The sequence below is a fragment of the Vidua chalybeata genome, chromosome 12 (assembly GCF_026979565.1).
Source record: "Vidua chalybeata isolate OUT-0048 chromosome 12, bVidCha1 merged haplotype, whole genome shotgun sequence".
Classification (NCBI taxonomy): domain Eukaryota; kingdom Metazoa; phylum Chordata; class Aves; order Passeriformes; family Viduidae; genus Vidua; species Vidua chalybeata.
Genome location: NC_071541.1, coordinates 3,279,709 through 3,301,828, shown reverse-complemented (window position 1 = coordinate 3,301,828; position 22,120 = coordinate 3,279,709). Strand labels below are relative to the sequence as shown.

The following is a 22,120-nucleotide window of genomic DNA, read 5'->3' as shown; positions in this document are numbered from 1 at the left end:
GACTGACATTACATGATTTTGCTCTCTTTACTCACCAGAAAGACTCATGGCCATAATGCAATTAATTTTCCTTTTTAATGATTCCAAACAGCAGCATCTTACCCAAGGGCCTGATCCAGATCCTGCTCACACCAGTGGGATCAGGGGCTTGTCCAGTTCCCAGTCACACACCCCAAAAGCAGGGGGCACACTAAAAATGGACTGAAAATCCCTGAGCTGACCAGCCTGGCACCACCTCTAGTGAGCAGCCATAAAGATGATTAATTAGAAAAAAATTCCTTTTCCCATGTCCTGTCCAGGCTGCAGGCAGTGAGTCACTTCAGATCAGCCAGTTCATGGTAATTGTGCATATAATATATTTAAACTCTGGCAAATCTGAGTTGGTTTAGTCCTCAGTGACAGACTGACACTCATTTCTGCATAGAATAATTTCTGATAAACTAGCTTATTTCATAATATTAATGCTACAACTCTGTCTGCTCGGGGGATGTTAATGATTATTGCAGGGAATTTGACCCTTCAGACAGATTTAATTGTATGCTCTTGTGCCTCTGACAGAAACACTTCGAGACTGATGACCCTGATTCTGAGCTGTATTACCACGGAGGAGCAAACTAAAAATATTTCCACTTGTAGAAAAATTAGTGCAGTCTTTGACAATCTGTTCTCCAGCTTAATTTTGCCTTAGCAGCAGCAGAGTGGCCTCTTGTGCAATTTGTTCAAGGGGAAACAGTGGACATGAAGGATTGCTTTGCATGAACTCCATGAGGTTCATTGCATTTCAAAACCCATGCCCTAGAGAACTTATAAATATGTTATAGAGCGCTGAAAAATTCAACAAGTCTCTTTTTTTTTTTCCTTCTGAATAACGGACATTTTTCTTCTCAATTTCTTCCAGTCATTAGCAGCATAACAAAGGTTCAGTGCAGAAATTACAGATCTTCCTTGGGCTCCCCTGGCATGGTTGGGTTTTACCACCCTGCTGAAGGAGAAAGTGGAAGCTCTGTGCTTGGCTCACGTGACTACGTGGAAATTTAGGTCACTCAGACTGTGATTCCCAGGAATTCCACTGCTTTTTTTTCCCCTCTAAGTGCTTGTCCCAGATTGAAAGGCAAGATGTGTTCCATTTGCCATCTGTATGGCAGCTGTCTTGTGTTAACTGGGCAGCTTTCCTTATCTCTTCCACAGCCAATCCTCTCTCAGGGGAGACATCTGCTGATAATGGGCTATTGAATGTCACTGCATGACTGATAAGAACTGGAACATCCCACTGGGAGATGCTCCACCCAGAGGGAGGAGCCAAGCATTCCTACCTGGATATAATCCTGAGTTTCTGGAACACCAGCACGGCTTTTCCTGCACTGGATTTCCCAGGGGAACAGCTGCCTCTTCCACTGCAGGAAGGCTACAGCCTTTTCTACAGGATCCCTGCTCCAGCAGAACCACACCTGACACTCCAGGAGGGCTGCAGCCATAATTCCCAGTTGGACTGCTGCCAGCACCCTGTCCAACAGAGTGTCAGGTTGTGTTCTGGCTCTGTCAGTGTTGTTTTAGTTCACTGCATTGTTTATTTTATCTTTTTATTTTCTTCCCTAATAAAGAACTGTTATTCCTGCTCCCATATTTTTGCCTGAGAGCCCTGCCTTAATTTCAAATCTATAACAATTCGGAGGGAGGGCGTCTACAATTTTTTTTTTTTTTTTTTTTCAGGGGAGGCTCCTGCCTTCCTCAGCAGACACCTGTCTTTCCAAACCTAGACAGTGCTGCCACACCACTTATGCCTCTGCCCGCTCCCAAGTGAGGTACTCACGTGGCTTTTTGGTGGTGGCATTGACAGTGGCACTGAAGGGCCCTGCTCCAGCGCTGTTGTAGGCACGCACAGCTGTGTAATAAGCCAAGTTGCTCCTCAACCCCGTAATTTTTATTGATGTTTCATTCCCTGCTGCTTTTACTCTGTTTGAAGATTCTTCTTTTTGGCCTTTATTCCAGTACCTAACCTAGGAGATAAAAACCAAACCATTTAAATCTTGCATGGAAGGGGCTGTTCACCCACAGCGTTGTACTCGACTTTTTAAGTGCATTTTTTTTTTCCCACTTCAGCTGAAAAAGGTAGAAATACATTAAAGTTTCAGAAAGATGTTTACTGTGCAAAAAAAAAAAAAATACTCTTATCCATCTGCTTCTCACGCTTGCTGCTCTTTTCAGTGTGACTGCAGGAAAAAGACAATTGAAATATTAGATCTTGCTTGAACTAAAGAATGACAAGAGGAAAACCATTACTTCATTAAGAAGGAAACAAGCTCAGAAAAATGTATCTTATAAAGAAGTTTCTTCGAAAGCAAATGCAATTCTGAAAAAATGTTAGCTTGCAGTTCTGTCAGACACGTGACTATCTATCAGCAGAAGAAGCAAAACACAACTTCATTCTGTGGGTTTTTTTTAACAAAGATAGAAAAAATTATCCTTCTCCTGGCTGTAGATGGGGCAGGAAGAGAAAGATCTGGGGTGAATCTGTGTGGTTGTGCTGCAGCCTGCACGACCCTTCTGGCCCAAGGCCCTTTACAAAGAGGAGTGGATTTTATTTAATAAATAGGGTTGATCCATTGAAATATTTTTATGTCCACAGACTCACTTCATATCCCAGCAGCCTTCCATTGCTCATCTTCCAGGGGATGGCTGTCCAGGACACCTGGATGGCCGAGGAGGACAGGCTGGTGGCAGACACTCCCGAGGGGGCCGTGCTGGGCTCTGCGTCGGGAAATCAACACGGGAGAGGTGACAGTGGGAATAAACCTGAAACCTGCCCTCATCCCAACCCACCTCCCTTCCCCGAGCCTCTGCTGGGTTCCCTGCTGGAACTCATGCCTTCAGTTTTAGTTTTCATATTTCCCAGGTTCTGCACTGCACTGGTGTGACTCTGAACTCCAGATAAAGTGTCAGCAGCTCTCCTCACAGCTCAGGCACACAGAACAATCCTTTTCCAGCCCCAGAACCAAGGACAGCGCTGCAGCTTCAGCCCAAAGAGTGCAAACAGCAGGGAATGGAGGAGAGCAACCTGGGAGGGTGGGACTGCATCACCTGAGCTGGAATTGGGCAATGAACCCCAATGTGGAAATGGACCAGAACATATAAAATTGTCAAAACTCCTGACTCAGGGTCCATCTGGGGTGTAGCCCTGGCTGGGCTCTTGCACTGCCCAAGGTGCATCCTTTGAAGGCCTTTTAATAAATCCCTACTTTATTCCTTTAACTCTGGGGCAGCCCAAGGCTGTACCTTCCTCGGCTGAGAACACGGTGGCCACGGCGCTGAAGGGCCCCTCTCCCTTGTTGTTGTAGACCCCGACTTTGACCTCGTAGGGTGAGAAGGGCAGGATGCTCTCGTTCCTGAAGACGTATCTGGGCGTGTCAGGAGAGGTCACCACGGTCTGGATCCACGTCGTGGTGCCCGAGGGGCGGAAGGCCACCACGTACCCGAATCCCTCCCCGTTCTGCAGCTCCTCAGGGACGGGCTGGGACAGAACAACACGGACCTGTGAGGCCACGGGGGAGGCTGGGCAGGAAGAAATGTCATGGCATGTCATCAGGGGCGTGATGACATGATGCAGGTGCTGGCACTGCACTCGGCATCAAACCCTCAGCCAATTACCTCTGCTACAGAGCAGCAAAATGTGCTCCCTTACAACCTGTTTTAAGGCTTGCATTTCAAGAACAGAACAACTTTCAGGTATAATCTCTGGTTTTCACTAAGTATTCTGCTGCAAGATGCTCTTCAGTAAATACAGCTTTTCTTTCATCAAGCCACAGTTCATAAAAAATGAATAATTGCTTGGTCAGCTGTTAGAGAATCCAATACCACCTTCATAGAGTGGATGAAACTTTCTTCTGATGTCACTATGATTAGATAACCACACAGAGTAGTCAATGCTAGGAACAGAATATTAACAGTTCTTTAAATAATTAAAAAAGGGATACATAACATAAATGGAAAAGAGTTAGCATGTGCATCCAGATTTAATGGTGGGAAAGCAAGAACTGCAAATCTGCACTGCAAAGCCCAACTCTTTGGCTTAGCCCTCTTGCCCTGCCCTCCTGCCTCCTTTTTAGCATCAACATTTGTTTGAGAACAGAAGCAATCCCAGCCAAACTGAATTCCCTGGGGATTTCCATCCAGCCCAGAGACACAGCAAGAACGAAGGCCAAATCACACAGGGCCCATCCCAGAGGAGAAGCTGCTGCAGCCAGGGAAACTCAGAGAGAGCAGAAAGAAAAGAAAAGCAGTTCTGAGCACGTGCACATCCCAGAGGAGAAGCTGCTGCAGCCAGGGAAACTCAGAGAGAGCAGAAAGAAAAGAAAAGCAGTTCTGTGAAGAGAACTTCTCCCCAGCAAACTTACATCCCACGTTATGACCAGCTCAGATCTGCTGCCTCCTCCCCCGCTGACCTCAGACGGGGGAATTTCGGGAACTGTGGAAAGGAAATGCAGAGATGTCAGCACAGAGTAAAGACAGGAGAACACGCCACATCACCCTCATGCTCTGAGTTTAACCCATACTCATACTCCTTTTGCAATCGGGGGGAATGGTTTTGGGGTGGGAAGTACTGGAGAGCCCCAGCAGCTCACAGATTACACCACTGCTGCTGTGTTTAGGAACTTCCAAAAACTGGAGACAAGCTTCATTCTTCTAGAGTTAACTCAGAGAATGGCCTGGGTCAGAAGAGACCCCAAAGATCATCTTGTTCACTGGAAGGACACCTTCCAGTGGACCATGTTGCTCTGAATTCCACATCCTTGAACACTTCCAGGGATGTTATGCAGATAAATTGGGAAACAGCCTCATTCCAAGTGAACTGGGGTTATAATTGATGGGTTCTTCTGGGCCACATGCTTGTTACATGGAAAGGTTTCACTGATCAAACACCAGGAATGAAAAATCCCTGTCAAAATTAACCTCTTTCCATCCATTAATACCTTCAGACTCTGCAGCACTGCCTGAACTGGCAGATTTTGCCACAGTAAATGGATTTAAATGGATTTAGCTGTTATGCTTCTGTGGTGTTCAGTAATGCAACACAAACTGTCCCACAGCTAAATGGAAACATATGAACAAACTTGCTTCAGGCTTTTATATCCAATGGCAATTCCAAGCTTGTTTGCAAAGAGCCAAAGATATGAACACTCATTTTCTCTGTTAACATTCAAGATTCTTGAATTAAAAACAAATAGAAGGACCCACTAACCTGCCTCTTCAGTTCTTACTTTTTCTGAGGGCAAACTAGGCTCTCCACCTCCTATTTTGTTACTGGCAACTACACGAAATTCATATTCAACCCAAGGATTTAAATCCACTACTGTGCTTGTGAAGGTTTTCCCGTCGATCACATCCGGAACTGGGGAAGAGAAAGGGAAAAGGGAGCTCAGGAACAGGGTGCCAGAGCCATTCCCACGGAGCCTGGGCTGGGAATTGTGCTCACCTGTGGTGGCTCGCTGCCAGCCCACGGAGAAGGGAGTCCTGGCCTGGATGGTGTAGGTGGTCACGGGGCTGTGGTTGTCCGTGCCCTCCTGCCAGGAGATCTGGGCAGTGGTGTCCGTGATCTCGTCCACCTTCACGTGCACAGGGGGCCCAGGAGAGCCTGGAATGGGATGGGAAACCAGGCAGAGTTTGGTGGAGCCCTGGGAATCACTTCCAGCAGGATGGATTCCCGTTTTTTTTCTTCCTCAGGGAGGAGGAAAACAATTCAGACCTAAATCAGGACACTCGTAATTATGGTTTTACGTTCACTAAGCTTAACTCTGATAATTTCAAGCTGAAATACTCTCAGTGGCAGAACAGATGTTTTGCTTTTTTTAACAAGAACCTTTGTTCAGCACATCTCTCTGTCTTTCCAATGTCTTTTCCTTTAGTCCTAAATGTCCTCTTTAATCTACAGACACATCTCTGTAGTCTGGAAGTTTTTTACCTACAACTTCTTTACTGTACAAGGCACTGGAATAATTTTTCAGCACATCTGACCAGCACCCCAAGCAGCAATTCAGTCAGACAAACTTCCTGCTGCCTTCTGGAAAATCCTCATTCTGGGCATTTCCTGGCCAAAATGCTGGGTTTTGTCTCACCTGCATCAGCAAAGGGGGTTGAAATGAGTAACACTGCATTAACAATGAGAAAATATCTGAAATATTTTAAAATATATTGAGTGAATGCTGATCACATAAGGTGCTTTTCTAGTTCAAAGTTTTTACCTTGCAAAAAATGTAGCTGTAACACCAGCAAAGAAAGCCACAGTTCTGGCTCAACTGTGAGCATTCCAGCTCGGAATGAAAAGGAATAATCCTGCATTATAGGCTTTAAAGCCTAGGACAAAGCCTCTCCTGGGCTCTGGCAGAATTGCCCATTTCACAGGAAGGATTCTGGAGTCCCCAGCAGTTCAGTCTGCAGAGGCAGCAGGATGGACCCCAGCTGCCTCAGAGCTGCCAGTGAGTTCCCTCTTGGCAGTCACCTGAAGGACTGGCAGTGAAAAAAGATGTGAAGTCACTATTACAACCTCCAGCTCCTCGTTTCTCTGGGAAAAAAATCAGGCTTCACCCAAAACGTGAGCTGTAATTCTCCCTAGATGCAGGTCAGAATGACCTCACAGCTATTCATCACCCCATTCACACCATGCATTGGTTCTGTAACCTCCTCCATCAGTTATTTCTACAGCCTGTAATTTAAGAAAAGGTGGAAAACACGATCCTGGGGCTGGGGTGGAATGTACCTCGCACGATGAGGTCGGCAGCAGAGGCCACACTGTCCACCTCTGTCTTCACCATGCACACGTACTTCCCACTGTGCTTCAGCTGGATGTTCCTGATCATTAAATCCCCTGATGCACTCTGGGGAACACAGAACATTCGTTAGTGCAAACACTCCTCCCTTGCAGTTTAGTATTTTCTTCAGAAAGGGAAAAGAAATCCACCAAAAACGTGAGGTTGCTCAAAAGCTGCACTGCAGGACTGTCAGAGTCCAGAACATCCCTCTGGCTGCCCTGGCTGTCTCGGGACCCTGGCAAGGGGCTCAGGGACCTTGGCACAAAGTCAAAAACACCTGTGGCTTCCATTTTAGCCCATGGGAGAGGCTCCCAACCTTATATGAGGAATTCCAAGCCAAAAGGGATCGAGTAGTGTAATAAGGGAATTGACACAGGGTGAAAAAGTAAAATTCTGGGGTTTTTTAGAATGTAATTCAGGGATACAATATGGAGGAATCTGGGTGTGCCCTAGCCTTTTCTTCCTTCTTCTTGTCCTCCATGTGATGGTGACACTTTTCTATTGGTCTAGGACAGGGACACACTGTCCAACACAGATTTTAGGTATTGGTATGAGAACTGTAAACATGGTACAGGTAATTCTGAGTTTATAATGTGGGAGACGCCCGGGGCTCGGGGCAGACTGCCATGCCTTCTGTACTAGGTGGACCTCAGCAGGTCAGAGAGAAAGTATTTTAGATAAGAAGAAATAAAGAACCTTGAAAACTCAGCTTCACGCCTTGCAGACCTTTCCTTTGGGTGCCGGGCTAGGGAAAAAGGACTTTCACACTGTTGGGGTCTTGCCAGCTGACCCTGACACAGGACAGCACGTTCCTGCCCATCAGCAGCTCCATGCTTGTTGTCTGGGAGCATTTTCCCAAAAATCAGGAGGTGATGTCCCTTTTTTGGGAGAAATGAGCTCCAACATGAGGAGCTCATACTGGGAAGGCAGCTCCTGCCTGGAACCCCCAGTAACCTCAGTGCCCTGTGACCATTTGTGTCAAAGCCCTAAAGAGAGAAAAATGTGTTTTCTGTGGCCATTACCAATTTGATTTCTAGACAGAATTCATGGAGTTTTTATCTGGAACTTGTAAGTCAAGTCATGACAGATTCTTAAGGAGTTCAAGTGTGTAAAAGACAAAGTTGAATTCAGTCCATCCTCCAGGTTATTGTGAGCACCTTCATTTAAAGGCTGCACATTCTAGGCTAAATTTCCCATTTTACAAGCCCCGGCTCTGTTCTCTGCTATTCACTGAGTATTTAATCTTTAGTCTTTTTTTCCCATTGTTCTCTCTCAGATCACAGCATGTGGTTATTTCCTGGATCATGGGAAAAGAAATAAAACCTGAATGAAACTGTAACTTCCTATCACATTAGGGCTCCTTGTGCAATGTTTGTTTTCTACACCACTGAACAGAAAACTTGATATTAAACCTTTGCTAAACAGTGTCCCTTTAAAAAAAATCTCTTTGTGTCAGCTCAATTACTGCCTTAACTCAGTTCCAGTCGAATTTTCCAGGTGAAAAATGCCTCAGTCAGATTTTAATTTTTAAATTATAATTTTTCTGGACAAGCAGCATTTTCTTCATGGACAGAACCCTAATTTGTGGGCATTTTCAGCTATTTTGGCCACTAATTCATGGGCAAACAGTAGTTTGTGGGAAAGGCAGAGACATGACCCTGAAGTTTATTTTAGTCTTTGAAAAAACATGAACCTTTCAAAACATTTGATTATTTTTCTTTGTTTCAGCATTACAATGAGTCAATTCTTTATTCAACACAAGCTGAAGCCAATTCTGCCTGTGCCTGGTCTTCTGTGAAAGCACAGATGGAAGTTGTTTGCAGGACAATTCAGTGCTGATTGCTTACAATAAATTAAAAGTTGAGTCAAAAGCAATCTAAAATCCATCTCCTTGATTGGAAGTGGATATTCAGGGAATGCCCAACATCAGCAGAGAATGCAATCACGTCCTACACAAATTTCAGCTAACTCAATTTGAGATATCTCACCAAAGGGGAGGGGGGCTTCAAATAGAACAGCTTGACTTGAAATAAACCTCAGCAAAATGTTAACTCTGCATCTCAGTTATTTGTGGGGGTTTGGGAAGAGTCTCAAGGGACTGGGGGAGGAGCAGGAAGCTCCCCTGTGTTGCAGTAAAGCAGATGGGACTCAGTTTCTTCATGAAGGAAAAGCCAATTCCTTTGGACTTTTTTGGGGAAGGAGAGGAGAGGAGAGGAGAGGAGAGGAGAGGAGAGGAGAGGAGAGGAGAGGAGAGGAGAGGAGAGGAGAGGAGAGGAGAGGAGAGGAGAGGAGAGGAGAGGAGAGGAGAGGAGAGGAGAGGAGAGGAGAGGAGAGGAGAGGAGAGGAGAGGAGAGGAGAGGAGAGGAGAGGAGAGAAGAGAAGAGAAGAGAAGAGAAGAGAAGAGAAGAGAAGAGAAGAGAAGAGAAAGAGAAGAGAAGAGAAGAGAAGAGAAGAGAAGAGAAGAGAAGAGAAGAGAAGAGAAGAGAAGAGAAGAGAAGAGAAGAGAAGAGAAGAGAAGAGAAGAGAAGAGAAGAGAAGAGAAGAGAAGAGAAGAGAAGAGAAGAGAAGAGAAGAGAGAGAAGAGAAGAGAAGAGAAGAGAAGAGAGAGAAGAGAAGAGAAGAGAAGAGAAGAGAAGAGAAGAGAAGAGAAGAGAAGAGAAGAGAAGAGAAGAGAAGAGAGAAGAGAGGTTTTCAGCTCACCCCTCCAACCTTCTCGAAGTGCGAGGCGTCCCTCTGGAAGTCCGTGAGGGTCCCGTTGAAGTACCAGGTGAAGCTGATGTCCAGCAGGGGATCGTGCTGCACCTGGCAGGGCAGCACCACGCTCTCCCCCACGGTGACATCCATGTTGGAAGGTGCCAAGGTGATCCTGGTTGGCTCTGCAGGGAGCACACACACATTGGTTATTGGATTTCTCTGCACTGCTGAGCTTTGCCTGCCGCTGATAATCCCCCCACGTTCCTCGGGTGGGATCAGTGACAGCCACTTCCGAAGGTGCAGCTGGACTGGGAATGCTGCCTGGAGCTTTGTGTCCTGGCATCTCCCAGCAGGAGCTGCTGGGCACTGCAAAGGTGAATTTGAGCCAATCCACTGCACCAAGCTGAATCCACGGGCAGGAATTGCCTCTCCTCTCCTCTCCTCTCCTCTCAGCAGCCCCACTGGGTTTTGAAGCAGCAGCAGCCACTGGGCAGGTGAAGAGGTGGCAGTAAGGGAATAAACCTAATAAACCTAATAAACCCCAGAAACTGCAGGAAATCCACTTAAGGAGGAGCACTCTGCCTATTTGGGTCCACACATCACACAGAACATAAACAGTGTCGTGAAGAACAGCTGTTTGTTATTCCGGAATCGCATTAACGGAGAAAAATTTCACCTACTGTAAATACTGTAACAATAAAATTTAATTCCAGGAATTCTCTGTATATAATTTTATTATTTGTATATAAAGGGATATGAATCATTTAGGGGCACAGGCTGAAAACATGAAGCTGTTAATTCACTGAACAAAATAATTCTGTTTGGACCTATGAGATATATAGGATATGTAATGCAGTGGGATATTAGATAATTCCGAGTTTGGGAAATCTTTTAGTCATTAAAATCTTTGAAAAAGAACACTATGAGAGTAGACATTCTTCAGATAAACTTCACAAACTCTTGGCTCTTTTCATCCAGTATCTCAACCAGCAGCCAGGAATGGATTACTTGGAGGAAGGATCCCTCTGAACAACAATTCTGTATAAAATTTGCTTTTCAAAGACTGTGTTCTACTGCCTGTGGAGTCCCTGAATGCTCCCCTGCAGCTGGAGTTTCCACCACATCTTTTACCATAAGCAAACAGCACTTAAACCTCTTTTGGGCAAAACAGATTTTCGACTGGAATATAAAATTACCTCAAAGATTTTTTTTTTGATTGACGTGTTTCTTTATAACAAATTAAAAACCCCCACGAACTTAAAAGCATAATTGCACTATTTAGTGTTTAGAGAAGTGAGAGGAGGGAGGCAAGTGCTCAGAACTCCCTCACATCTGAGAAATATCTTTGTCAAAGACAGAAAAATCCCTCAGTGTCTTTTACACTAATGAAAGAGCTGTAACAGCTATCCTTTTATCTTTATACATTAAATAAATAACTTCTCACACTCTTTACATTCTACCACGCCACTGCAGGCTCCTGAGGCTGCAATTCCAGTTCCAGCCCCGGTGTCCCAGCTCACCCACCTGTAACTATCAAGCTGGTGGAGCCCCTGGCTGTTCCAAACTGGTTTGTGGCCAGGCAGGTGTAGCTGCCAGCATCCCCCTTGGTGACGTTGGCTATCCTCAGTCCTCCATCCTTTAACAGGCTGATCCTGAAAAATTACGGGGAGATTTTGAACGTCGCAGCATTTGCAGACAAAATGTTCTCATGCTTTACTGTTATCTCTGACATTAAACTCTGTCAACAATTAAGATGAAAACGAGCTCTGTGCCAGCTGAAAGCAGGACAATTACCAAGCTGGGGTTTGAAAATGTTGTGGCCATCCACTGATAATGCACAACAAATTTGAACCCAACCCTGTCTATTACGTTGAACATACCACTTTGGACAACAGTAGAACAAATTTTTTGAGAGATGTGGGCACATGTACGGGTGTGAAAGAGAGAAATCCCACATGAGCTCCATCTTTTTTAGCTGCACCAGTTGAAACTGGAATAATTTCCAGATCTTTTGTTGTTTACCTCAAGCAATCTTGCACAGCAACTTTGAAATAACTGTGATTACCATGACAACTCCATGGGGCTGTTCATGAACCTCCTTTGTGGAAGGACTTTCAGAACAGAAAATTCCCTTCGCCCCACACAACCTCCCACAGTGAGAGCATGGAAAAGCAGGAAGGTGCTTATAGAAGATGTGGAGAGAAGAAAACCCATAGAGGGACAGAGGAGCAGGAATGTCCCCACAGCTGAGGTGACATCCCAGACAGCAGCATTGCTAATGCACAGGTAAGGCTGATTTGACTCCCTTTTCCCCTATTTCTTGTCCTCTCATCTGTTCTATCCACAGCTGCAGGGACTTCTACCCTAAGACAACCTACAGCATCAAAATAACTGAATATATATATAAATGTCCACAGTAATTAGCAAATTTAAAAAAAAAATACCCATTTTACTGATATGCCCAAGTCAAAAGAGCTTCAGAGATTTTCTCTCACATCCCATCAACCCATCTGAGAGGCACCAAACTGGAGCACAGCACCCTGGTTGGGTGGTGATTTGGAAATTTGGGAACTGAGCCGCAGAATGAGCAGAGCAGCAAACAAACCCTCTCCAGGCAAAGCCCTGCCTGCATTAGCTGAGTCTTGCTCACTCTCAGGGCAGGTGCCAGCTGAAAAGGCAGCAAGTGTCACCAAAGTTGACACTGCCACCTTCCCTCCCTCAGATGGGAGGGTTTTGCCTGCTCACTTCCACCTGCTGCTTTATTCAGTGCAAAAGGAATGAATTCATCACACACCTCTGCTGCTCTTTTAATTTCCACTATTCCTGAGGTAAAACAATGTCAGTAGATCCCCAGCACTCGTCCCAGCTGAGTTCTCTGGCTAAATTCTGCTGTGTTGGGATCAGCATGGGATCAACCCTCCACAAGGCTGCAGTGAGGGGTGGCTCAGTCTCTTCTCCCAGGTGACAAGGACCAGAGTGTTGGAATCTTGGATGCTGAGAATTTTAAACTTTCTGTGCTGAAAGGCACAGACTTGCAAGAAAGCACTGCATTTGACCTGAAGCTGTGGAGAAAGAATTCTGCTGCCCTGATTTTTCAAAGTGTTTTCTTTTATAGCTCTTTTGAAAGTTTTATAGTTCTCATAAAACTTCTTTAGCCTTCTGATAATGTTTATATATTTGAGAGTCAGAGTTCCTACACGATTTCATGCATAAATGAAACATAAACTTTAAGGGATTCAGAGATTTTAGAGGAGCTAAGATTTTAGTTAGAGATAAGCCTTACTAGAGTTAATTAAAATAAAGGGATTCTGTAAGTAGGCCTTGATGAAGTTAAGAGTTAGTAGTTAACTAATAATTGATTGCTTGTCAACACCATGTTTAGTTAGCTGGGTTTATAATGAAGAATATAGAAACTGACAAATAGCTTTTGGAACATAAGACAATTGTGGGCCTCCTCTGTTCTGAAACCAATTGAAGACAAGGAATGGGAGTTCTACCAAGGTTCATTTGTCATATTTGCATTGAAAAGGTAGAAAGGTCAGAATGAGGAAGACTCCATTTACTTCCTCATTTTGGGACCCCTCCCCATGAAAGGAGGGGACCATTTCAAGGAACAAACTACGCATGCTTAACAGCTTTTGGAATGATTAGCATAGGAAGCGAGGAATGGGATGGACCAAAATGATGAATATGTATTTGTATTTTGGGTATTCAATTCTGGTGTGGATAAAAGGACTCTGTAATCATTGGAAAGGTGCAGTGTGTATTTGGGAGCTATCCCGCACGCTGCCCGGCGCCGCAATGAACATACACGTTCTAACTTTAAACTGTTAGAGTTTCTGTCCGTCAGAGTTGGATATCGGTGCTAGATCAATATCCGTATTTCTTTAATAAATCATAAATAGAATAGTTTACACATTTCTCTGTGGGTGGAGAGAAATGACTGATCTTTGGACCAGTGTGGTTGGAGAGTTGTTAATTCCATCCTCCAATCCACGGTCACCTTTGGAATTCTATAAATATCAGATGTTTGAATAAAACTGGCTCTTTTTCTCTTTTGAACTTACCAAGCTTCTGTGTACTCATTTCATGTCCAATAAAGACAGACTTCCAAAATTGATTAATACCACGGGGATTAGGGGTGTGTAGCTGGTTAGAAGTGTGTAATATCACAGGGTGGAAAACTCAGAGATTTGGTTTTTAGAATACAGTAATGGATATGAAGCATGAAGGTGGAGGTTTTAGGGTGGAGGCAGGTTGTTCTTCTTTGCCTTCTTCTTCCTTCCTCTCCATGGGTTTGGGTGGCATCTTGCAATTGGACAGAAAAGTCCACATTGCAGGCCTTGAGGGATCAGTTTTTGGGTTAAAAGGGAAAATAATCTAGGTGTCATTTCTTAACTGGCTAGTTTAGTTTTAGTTCAGCCTTGAAAGACCTTGAAACTGTACATCTGGGGCCATTTTTGTGCTGGTTTTCCTGCACACAGAGCCTGGTGCAGACGGCTGCTGAAGTTCTGATAAGATAACAATAAACTGGAGCTGAAGAGCTGAAGATGGAAAAAGTCCATGTGTCTCTTGTTCCTGACACAGAACTGCTCCAGGAGGGCTTGGGGCCATACCAGAGCAACAGCCAGGGAGGCTTAGACTGGATTTTGGGGGAAATTTCTTCATGAAAGGGTCATTCAGTGATCCCATCCTGCACACTTAACTCCTCTGACCCAAACCCACATTCCCTAAGTGCAAATCCCAGCAGTGGGAGAACACCAGGGCTCTGGAATTCCACTGCCCCAGTCCCTCACCAGCAAACCCAGCTCCTGGAGGCTGATTTCACCCTCTGAAAGCAGCAATCTGCACTCTGCACTGCTCCGTACAAGGAGAAGAGAATTTTTGGAATTACGACACAGAAATATACGCAACTTTTAAACGCTTTTTCTCTTAAAGAGTTCAAATTGCATTTTGTATTTCCCTAAAAAGGGTGTTTCAGCTCTCAGTGCTGGAGCTGAGCATCTCTTCCTCTGGGCAAAGGTGGTGCAATAATGAAATTAGCAGATGCAAATTACAAGAGATAACAAGTCAGCCTGTTAGAACAACAGACAGAAGCATTTTATTGGGGTGAGAAAGAGAGGCAGTTTAATCCATTTATAACCACAAAGCATCCTGAGTTTCCTCAGCTGATGTGATGGCATTTGAGGTGTTCTTACAAGGGAGGATGTGCCTCACCAGTGACTTCCCTGAGGTTCATTAACTTGTTTTGGAAAATTCCTCAGTCATATTTGGCTGCACGTCGTGTTAGATGGAACATTTAAAATTAATTAAACCGTGCCATATGGTTTATAGGTATTTTAAATGTGTTAAAGACATGAGTGATACATTTTATAGGTAATTAGAATGACATCAAAAAAAAAGGTGTTAAAATATATCAATTATGGTTACAAGCAAGTGCTGTTGCACTTTCTAGCTGAGGCTTCATCTACTTTGATGCAATTTCCAACAGAAAAAATACAAAACTAAAGAAACCCCAAGTGTTGACAAAGGCTAAGATCAAACAAAGGAAAAAGCAGGATCAGGGAATAAACCTGAACATGTCTATTGTTTAATTACAATGGATCACTTTTAGACTGCTCTGAGCTACCTGCAAGCCAAGCTTGCCTAAAATAATTAAACAGAAAGCTTATTAAAATCCTGATATATAATTAAGAATAATTTTTTTTTCTAGAATTAGAAACAAAAGGCAAACAATACATGAAAAGAATCAATTAGAGAAAAATAATATAGTGGAAATAAAATCTTTACTGGTAAATTAGAAAAAGAGCAATACTCCACTTTTTCCAGTTACAAAACAGTAAATGCAGCTCAGAGCCTATGGAAACCCCCAAACCCAAAAATAGCTCTGCCCCTCCTGCTGAAACAGGAGACAAACCACAGCTTTTAGTTTAAAAAGAATTATTCAATATTCACACACGGTGCTGGAACAGTGCCAGGGAGAGACCCACACCTGTTACACACACAAATAACAATCCAGCCTTTGGCATTCCTGTATCTACAGGTGTTTTCCCATAACATTTTGCTTAAGGCCAGCAATTTTCCATGGAAATTCCATTTTCCACAACCTGCGCCCTTCTGTAACCTGGCAAATAGCACAAAAAATTTAGCCCTTCAGAAGGGACCATGGAGGGGAGTGATAGTCCTAAATCCACCTCAATTCCAGCTGGAGATGGATTTAGGACCTGTTTGGTCATCAGGTCAAAGCATCACTGACAAACTCATCACCCCTCACTAATTCCTGAGCAAAACTGGGGCAAATTGATGTCTGGGGAGATTCTTTTTCTCTGCAGTCAAATAAAACCCCCTTAACTCACACCCACACCCTGACACTGAGGGCAGTAGGATGGGGAGAAGGATTAAACAACTTCAGGACTTCGGGCTTCCTGACTTGAGAGAAATTATACTTCTTTATACACTTATTTAAAAATTATACCTCTTTATAGATTGATATTTAGAGAGAGAAGACAGAATGTGGCCTCCACTGAGACTTGGTGTCATTTATGCAGCTGTTAATGACTGCAGACCTGTTCATCTTCCCAAGGCAATGCTTTATTACTGAACTATCAAACACCAGCCAACTCAGGAATCACTGCCTGTTTCATTTCTCAGATTATCCAGCAAAAACAAAAAAAAAAACCATAAAAAAAACAAAAAACAAAACAAAACAAAACAAAAAACCCAAAAAAACCAACAACAACAAAAAAAAAAAACCCAAAAAAACAAAAACCAAAAACCCAACTATTTTAGATCCTTATTGATATGGTAATAAACACACATTCCTTTCCAGTTCAAAACACTTCAGAGCAAAGGAACAATGGAAAAGTGGGTCAAAACTGTCTTTTAATGCATCAATCACATTCCAACTAAATTAAAGCAGATTAATTAACAGGCAAGTCAGCAAAATAAAATCCTATGCAAGTACTGGTAAGTAATTTTTTTTTCACATCACAGCACTTCAAACTGTAACACAAAATGAATAAAAATATTGAATTCAAATTGCAAGGAAGCTAAAACCATTAACTAATACTTCTAAGTATAGTGCAATTTTTTATCAGGAATTATTTCTTTCCTCCTTTAATTTGCCATCACTTGGCCACAATGAAAGCTACTAAAACTGGAGTTTTCCTAAGGGAATTCCACTGGGAAGTCTTTTAGTGAAGTTTTTGCAGCATCTTCTCATCTTTTTCAAGTTTTAGTAAATGCAGAAATATCTAGGAATAAAGGTGAGTTTGTTTAAAGGTGAATTATTTTTAAATGCTGCTCTGCATTTTCACAAAATCCTGGTTTTTAACCCTCTCCCAGTCAGGTATTTGAGCCAGGAGCTCAGACCCACTGCAGCCCACAGGCAGTGACTGTCAAGTACAAACTGAAAATTAAAAGTCATGTACATACATAAAACATTTAGGCAATCTTGGAGGGGTTATGTCTGGACAGCAGCTATTTTAGTATTTATTCTGGTTTTGGTGAGTTAAACCAGCATCAGGAGCATTTAACCTTGGTTAAACATCTAATCCTCCTTTTCTGGAGGATAAAAAGACAACAAAAATTCATCCATCTGGAGGTGGAGGTGTCTCAGGCAGCTGATAAATCTAATTCCCATTTTCTGTCTTTCCTTCTGCATGTTATCCTATGCTTTCACTGCTCTCTGCACTCCACTGCTCTTTAATGTTTAGCTCTCTTTATTAAAGATATTATAGAAAAAAAAAATAAATCACATACTTCGCAAAATTAACAAGGAACAAGATTGCTTTCTTCAATGCTGAGCGATTTCTCAGCCCAGAGCTCATGAATCCATTTTGAATTATATTTTCTCCCCTCCACAAGACACACTATATTCAGCTCATTTAATTAAAATTTACTGAGTCATTATCCAAATCTTCTACATAGGGAAAAAGCAGCAACATTTAAAAATAAATTAAGAACACAAGTAACAGTGCCATCAAAATGAAACTCTCTCAGGCTTTACTGAAGCATTGTGGTCAGTACCAAGATCTCTGATGACAAGAAATTCAAGTATTTGTGTTTTATCTTTATTATTCAAGTTGGAGTTTTCTTAAGACATATAAATTCTAGCCTTGCTGCTGCAAATGGAATTAAAATTCAGCTCCTTTTGCCTCCCCACCTCTCCCAGGTGCTGTCCATGCTGGACCTCCCTTGTGGGAGGAATCCATTCCTCCTGCTTGCTGCCATTAAAGAAGAGGAAACCCTCCCCAGCAGACTTCTCCACTGGAACTGGAGTTCAGGGCTGAAAAATGTACTGCTAATTTGAAACCCTTTCCTGAATTGCAGGAATTTGTAGAACTGCATGAAATTCACGAATTGCAATTATTCACAGCAGACAGTAATGAACTCCAGGGTTTTCTGCAAAGAACCTCACTCTGCTCTTCTCCAAAGGCAAGTTTATTTCATTTAGATTAATTCAGGATTACTGCCTTGTTATTGTGTTTCCTCTGGAAGCCATTTACAGTGTGTTGTCAAAAATGCACGCTCTGGGTCATATTTTGGAATTACCTGCACTTGGCAGAAGCAACAGCTGTAATTTATGTTCATAAACCTAAAGCAGGCAGCATCATATTCAATTCATTTTTGGAAACTGAGTGTTGATTTCTTCAGCCTGGTACTATCACCCCAAATGAAACTGATACCATTCTTCTTTTTATGAAAATGGAAACTGGGACAAAAGCTGGGAATTTTCCTAAATAGACAAAATCAGCTGCTGTGCATTCTTTGGCACACGCTTTACAAAAGCAGTCATAAAAATAAAACTGATTGAGATCCATCAAAAGGCAACAAGTTTCACACGAATTTGAGAGGTCATTGTTTAATGTAACACATTAATATTGTTTAATTAAAGGCTAGAAGGATTCAATAACCCAGTAGTGCTATTTTGAAAGGGATTTTGCTGGCCTGCTCACAGGCAGGCAGCCAGTGAGGCTGTGGCACCACGTCCAGCTCTGCAGCAACAGATGCCCCAACTTGTGCCAAATTGTCACATTTGACAACACTTAACACCAGAACACATGAAAACTCCCGAGGCCCCTGTGAACAAAGAGCCAGGGCAAAGATGGCAGTGCCCAAAGCTTCTGGGTGCAAGGAGACAGCTCCAGCTGTATGATGGCACAAATAAAGGTCTCCACTGAAGTGTCTCCAGGTTTTATCTATCTGGGAGCAACTTCTGTGTTTAAAAACTGCAGAAGAAAAGCACAACACGGTGTTTTACAGGAGCAGGACCAGAAGAAATTTGTCTAATTTAGAAGCTGATGCCAGGCTAAGCTTTGTACAAATCAAAACCCACTCCTAGAGGAGCAGGGACACATTCCTTAAATCACACCACAGTGCCACGGCAATCCTCCTTCAAACCCTCACGTTTGCTTTCCTCAGTGGCACGTCTGGCCTTCTGGACCCTCTCTGTCCATGAATTATCCTGCCAAGCACAGAGTGACACCAGAGGAACACGCACAGTCCCTGTCCCCACTGCTCCCAGCACACACGGGGACCTGCCAGAGCTGCTGCTGGGACTGCAGCCTGTGTCTAACTCAGGCAGAAAGGCTGAGCTGGGCCCAGAGCGAGCTCCCAAAAAACACTTCTGGCTCCCCTGAGCGTGCACAGCCTGTCCTGAGCACTGAAGTGCTGCAGCTGGCATGCCCAAAGTGCCACACTGACTGCAGCCATGCCAAATCACACCTGCAACCACCTCAATCACACCTTTCCTCCAAGGAGCTTCTGTGCAGCCCCAGCTCAGCCCCTGGAGCTCCCAGTCTGTGTAAATACTGCAATTTAGAACAGAAAGGCTGGGGGAAGTCAGCAGGGCCCAGTGTGGGAGAGCCCTGCATTTTCTTTTTATACAATTTAACCAGCACACTTGTGCACTTTCAGTTTATGACTAATTCAGTAATGCTTTAATGGGTATTGCTGGGAAAAAAAAACAAACATTTATATGCTGTTGGAAATTAATAGCTGGGGCATGGGTAAATCCCAAACTCTCCCCTGAGAATTACAACCCCAAAACACACCCACTATCACCCTAACCCTCACAAATAAACATACACAATGATGGCATCTGTTATCCCTGGTAGGATGATGGCTGCTTGGAAAGGACCTGGAAGTGCATTTTCCTTTTCTTTTCATGTTTTCATCTGCTGCTCTTGACCTCCAAATTAACTTTTCTTTCTCTTCTTGGCTATATCATCCCCATGGCTGTAACACTCCTCGAATGGTCCTTTGCCAGCATTTCCAGAGCATTTTGTTGAAGCCTTTTAGTACTTTTGTACAGGCTTTGCATTCCCAGTTTTCTATCAGTACCTGGTTCTCTCTAAATCAGGCTCAACTCTACATTAAACTGAAAACAAAATGTGAGCCTTGACCTCAGAAACAGCAGCACACTTGCACTCTCAGTGCTCTCATACCATCACAACAAAAAAAAAAAAACAAAAAAAACCCAAAAAAACAAACAAACAAAAAAAAAAAAAACCAAAAAAAAAAACCCCAAGCAAAAAACCCCAGGCCAGCCAGACTTCAGAGAGACTTTACAAGTGTTTGGACCAACAGCTGACACTACTGCACAAAAGGACACACAAAAGCTTCTTGTAAGATTAAAACAAATAAACCAATGTAACGTGGTACCTTTCATTTTCCTGCAGCTGCTCACCTCCCTTCTTCCAGGAACATTTGGCCTTAGGGAAAGCTTTGGGTTTGCACTCAAAATCAACTGTGCTGCCTATTTGAACCTGGATCAGTTTCTTCATTGGACTCTTGGAAAAATCTGGAGCAGAAGCTAAAACACAAGGGGGAGTAGCAGTGAAATAAAGCACTTTTAATGATATTAATGATACTACTAGTTAGCACTTACACGAGCGCTTCTCAGATTCCGAAGATAATTAACACCATTAGTTAGCTCAGACAGATCTTCTATTGGGCAATTAGGCATTTTCTCCTCCTTTTTTGTACCTCATCCTGCCACCAAAGGTCTCAGCTGTGCAGGTGAGCACCCAACAAAGCAAGCACAGAAGATCAAAGCCACCAAAGCTCAACGAACCCAGTTTCATGTTCAGCGCCTGCCCAAGTGGATGCTCTGCTGAAGGGAGCACATTTATCTGATCAATCTAATCAATACCACACCAGGAAGCTCACTGAACCTCAGGGAACTGGAAGGTTCCCAGTTCCACGTGCCAGTGCCTGCCAGATGACAGGAAATGACAATGCAGCCCATTCTGAGCGAGGTTTCCACGAATCAAGTTTTGAGGAGGCTCGTGGCCTCTCCCTGCAGTAACACTGAACTTGGAAAGGAAATTCAGTGTTTGAGGAGAGCAAGGCTGAAAGGAGCCTTGTGTGCTCATCCACAGCACAAAGGAAATAACCTGTGTCCCCAAAAACACAGCTACAGCTCAGTTTGGACTGTGCTGGAGGGAGAAATGGCACAGGTGTGTCAGTCCCAAGGCATGTTCCCTCAAACAAGCAGCTGTGCCTCCTCCAGCCCCAAGCACAGGCTGGGTGGGTGAATGGCACTCCCCGTCCCTGGCTCCTGGAGGGCTCCACACAGAGGTTTTTAACCCCATGGTGTCCCTGAGCCTCCCACAGAGGTGAGAGCAGCTCATGAAGACAGCATGAGCACAGCACAGCAGAGGTTTTAATCCCCAACCCCCATCCCTGCTCCTCCCCTCGTGAATAATTTATCCTGCTCTCTTTTAAATGAATGATTGGCCTGAAAATCCTCTGGCAGCTGATGACTCAACTCCTCAGCTCTGCAGATAAAGATATCAGGGTGACAAAAACCTTTTATTTCAGTGACAGCAGCTGAGTGAGTTAAATCTGAGGTGCAATCTGGGGGGGTGTAGAGAGGGATAATGAGGTTTGTGTTTTAGTGAAAAAAGGAACATCTTACCTACAACCCTGAGCTCTGCACTCGAAGAGATGACACCATGTTTATTTTCAGCTATGCACTGGTATCTGCCAGAATCTGTCAGATTTAGATTTGATATTGTAAGTGCACCATTTTCAATTTGGATCCTTCCCTGAATATTAAGAAAAATATCTTTATTGATGATATATTTCCTGTGAAAATTTTAAAATAAGTAAGGAATAGAAATAGGACAGCATAAATACAATAAATAGGGTAAATGCAAAAGCATAATCATGAGAACAGTTCCAAAAGACGTGACAGGACTGCAGCATGGTACAACAGTGGTGATCAGATATGGAGACTGATGCAGTGTATGAAGTAATTCCTCACACTTGCCCAGTTGAACCAAGGTCTGGCAATCTCAAATACCCTTTCATTTCTCCAGAAATACTGACAGAATCCTACCAGCCCCTCAGACAGACCAGAGAATCCAAACAGTGCAGATGGCACTGGCATTTCACACTATTTAAGAGATTTCACATGTCCCAGTTGCTAATGAGCTCTCCCTAACACTGCAGAAAAAATTCCAGCAGCCATTGCACCAAAGACACAAACTGAGTGCCTTGGAGCCAGCACAGCTACTCAGCTATCTGGGACTTCTCACCTTGCTTATCCTTGGAAAGCTCAATTACAGCAGGAAGGGACAAATCTGAGTGGCAGAACTGGTGGCAAAAGGAACCGG

General features: G+C 43.6%; 1 protein-coding gene across 3 annotated transcripts in view; it reads right to left on the bottom strand.

Annotated features, from left to right (window-relative positions):
• The window catches only part of CNTN3 (contactin 3), a 100,165-nt gene that overhangs the window by 6,397 nt on the left and 71,648 nt on the right, over positions 1 to 22,120 (bottom strand). For 2 of the 3 annotated variants that reach the window (XM_053953910.1, XM_053953909.1), the window contains 11 exons: positions 21,421 to 21,550; positions 20,163 to 20,313; positions 11,022 to 11,149; positions 9,504 to 9,679; positions 6,752 to 6,869; positions 5,471 to 5,629; positions 5,237 to 5,386; positions 4,392 to 4,462; positions 3,274 to 3,508; positions 2,633 to 2,748; positions 1,811 to 1,997 (listed from right to left, as the gene is read on the bottom strand). In XM_053953910.1, coding sequence (XP_053809885.1) covers positions 1,811 to 1,997; positions 2,633 to 2,748; positions 3,274 to 3,508; positions 4,392 to 4,462; positions 5,237 to 5,386; positions 5,471 to 5,629; positions 6,752 to 6,869; positions 9,504 to 9,679; positions 11,022 to 11,149; positions 20,163 to 20,313; positions 21,421 to 21,550 — 1,621 coding nt within the window. The remainder of the gene's footprint in view (positions 1 to 1,810; positions 1,998 to 2,632; positions 2,749 to 3,273; positions 3,509 to 4,391; positions 4,463 to 5,236; positions 5,387 to 5,470; positions 5,630 to 6,751; positions 6,870 to 9,503; positions 9,680 to 11,021; positions 11,150 to 20,162; positions 20,314 to 21,420; positions 21,551 to 22,120) is intronic. The other variant, XM_053953911.1, reaches the window with a different exon arrangement.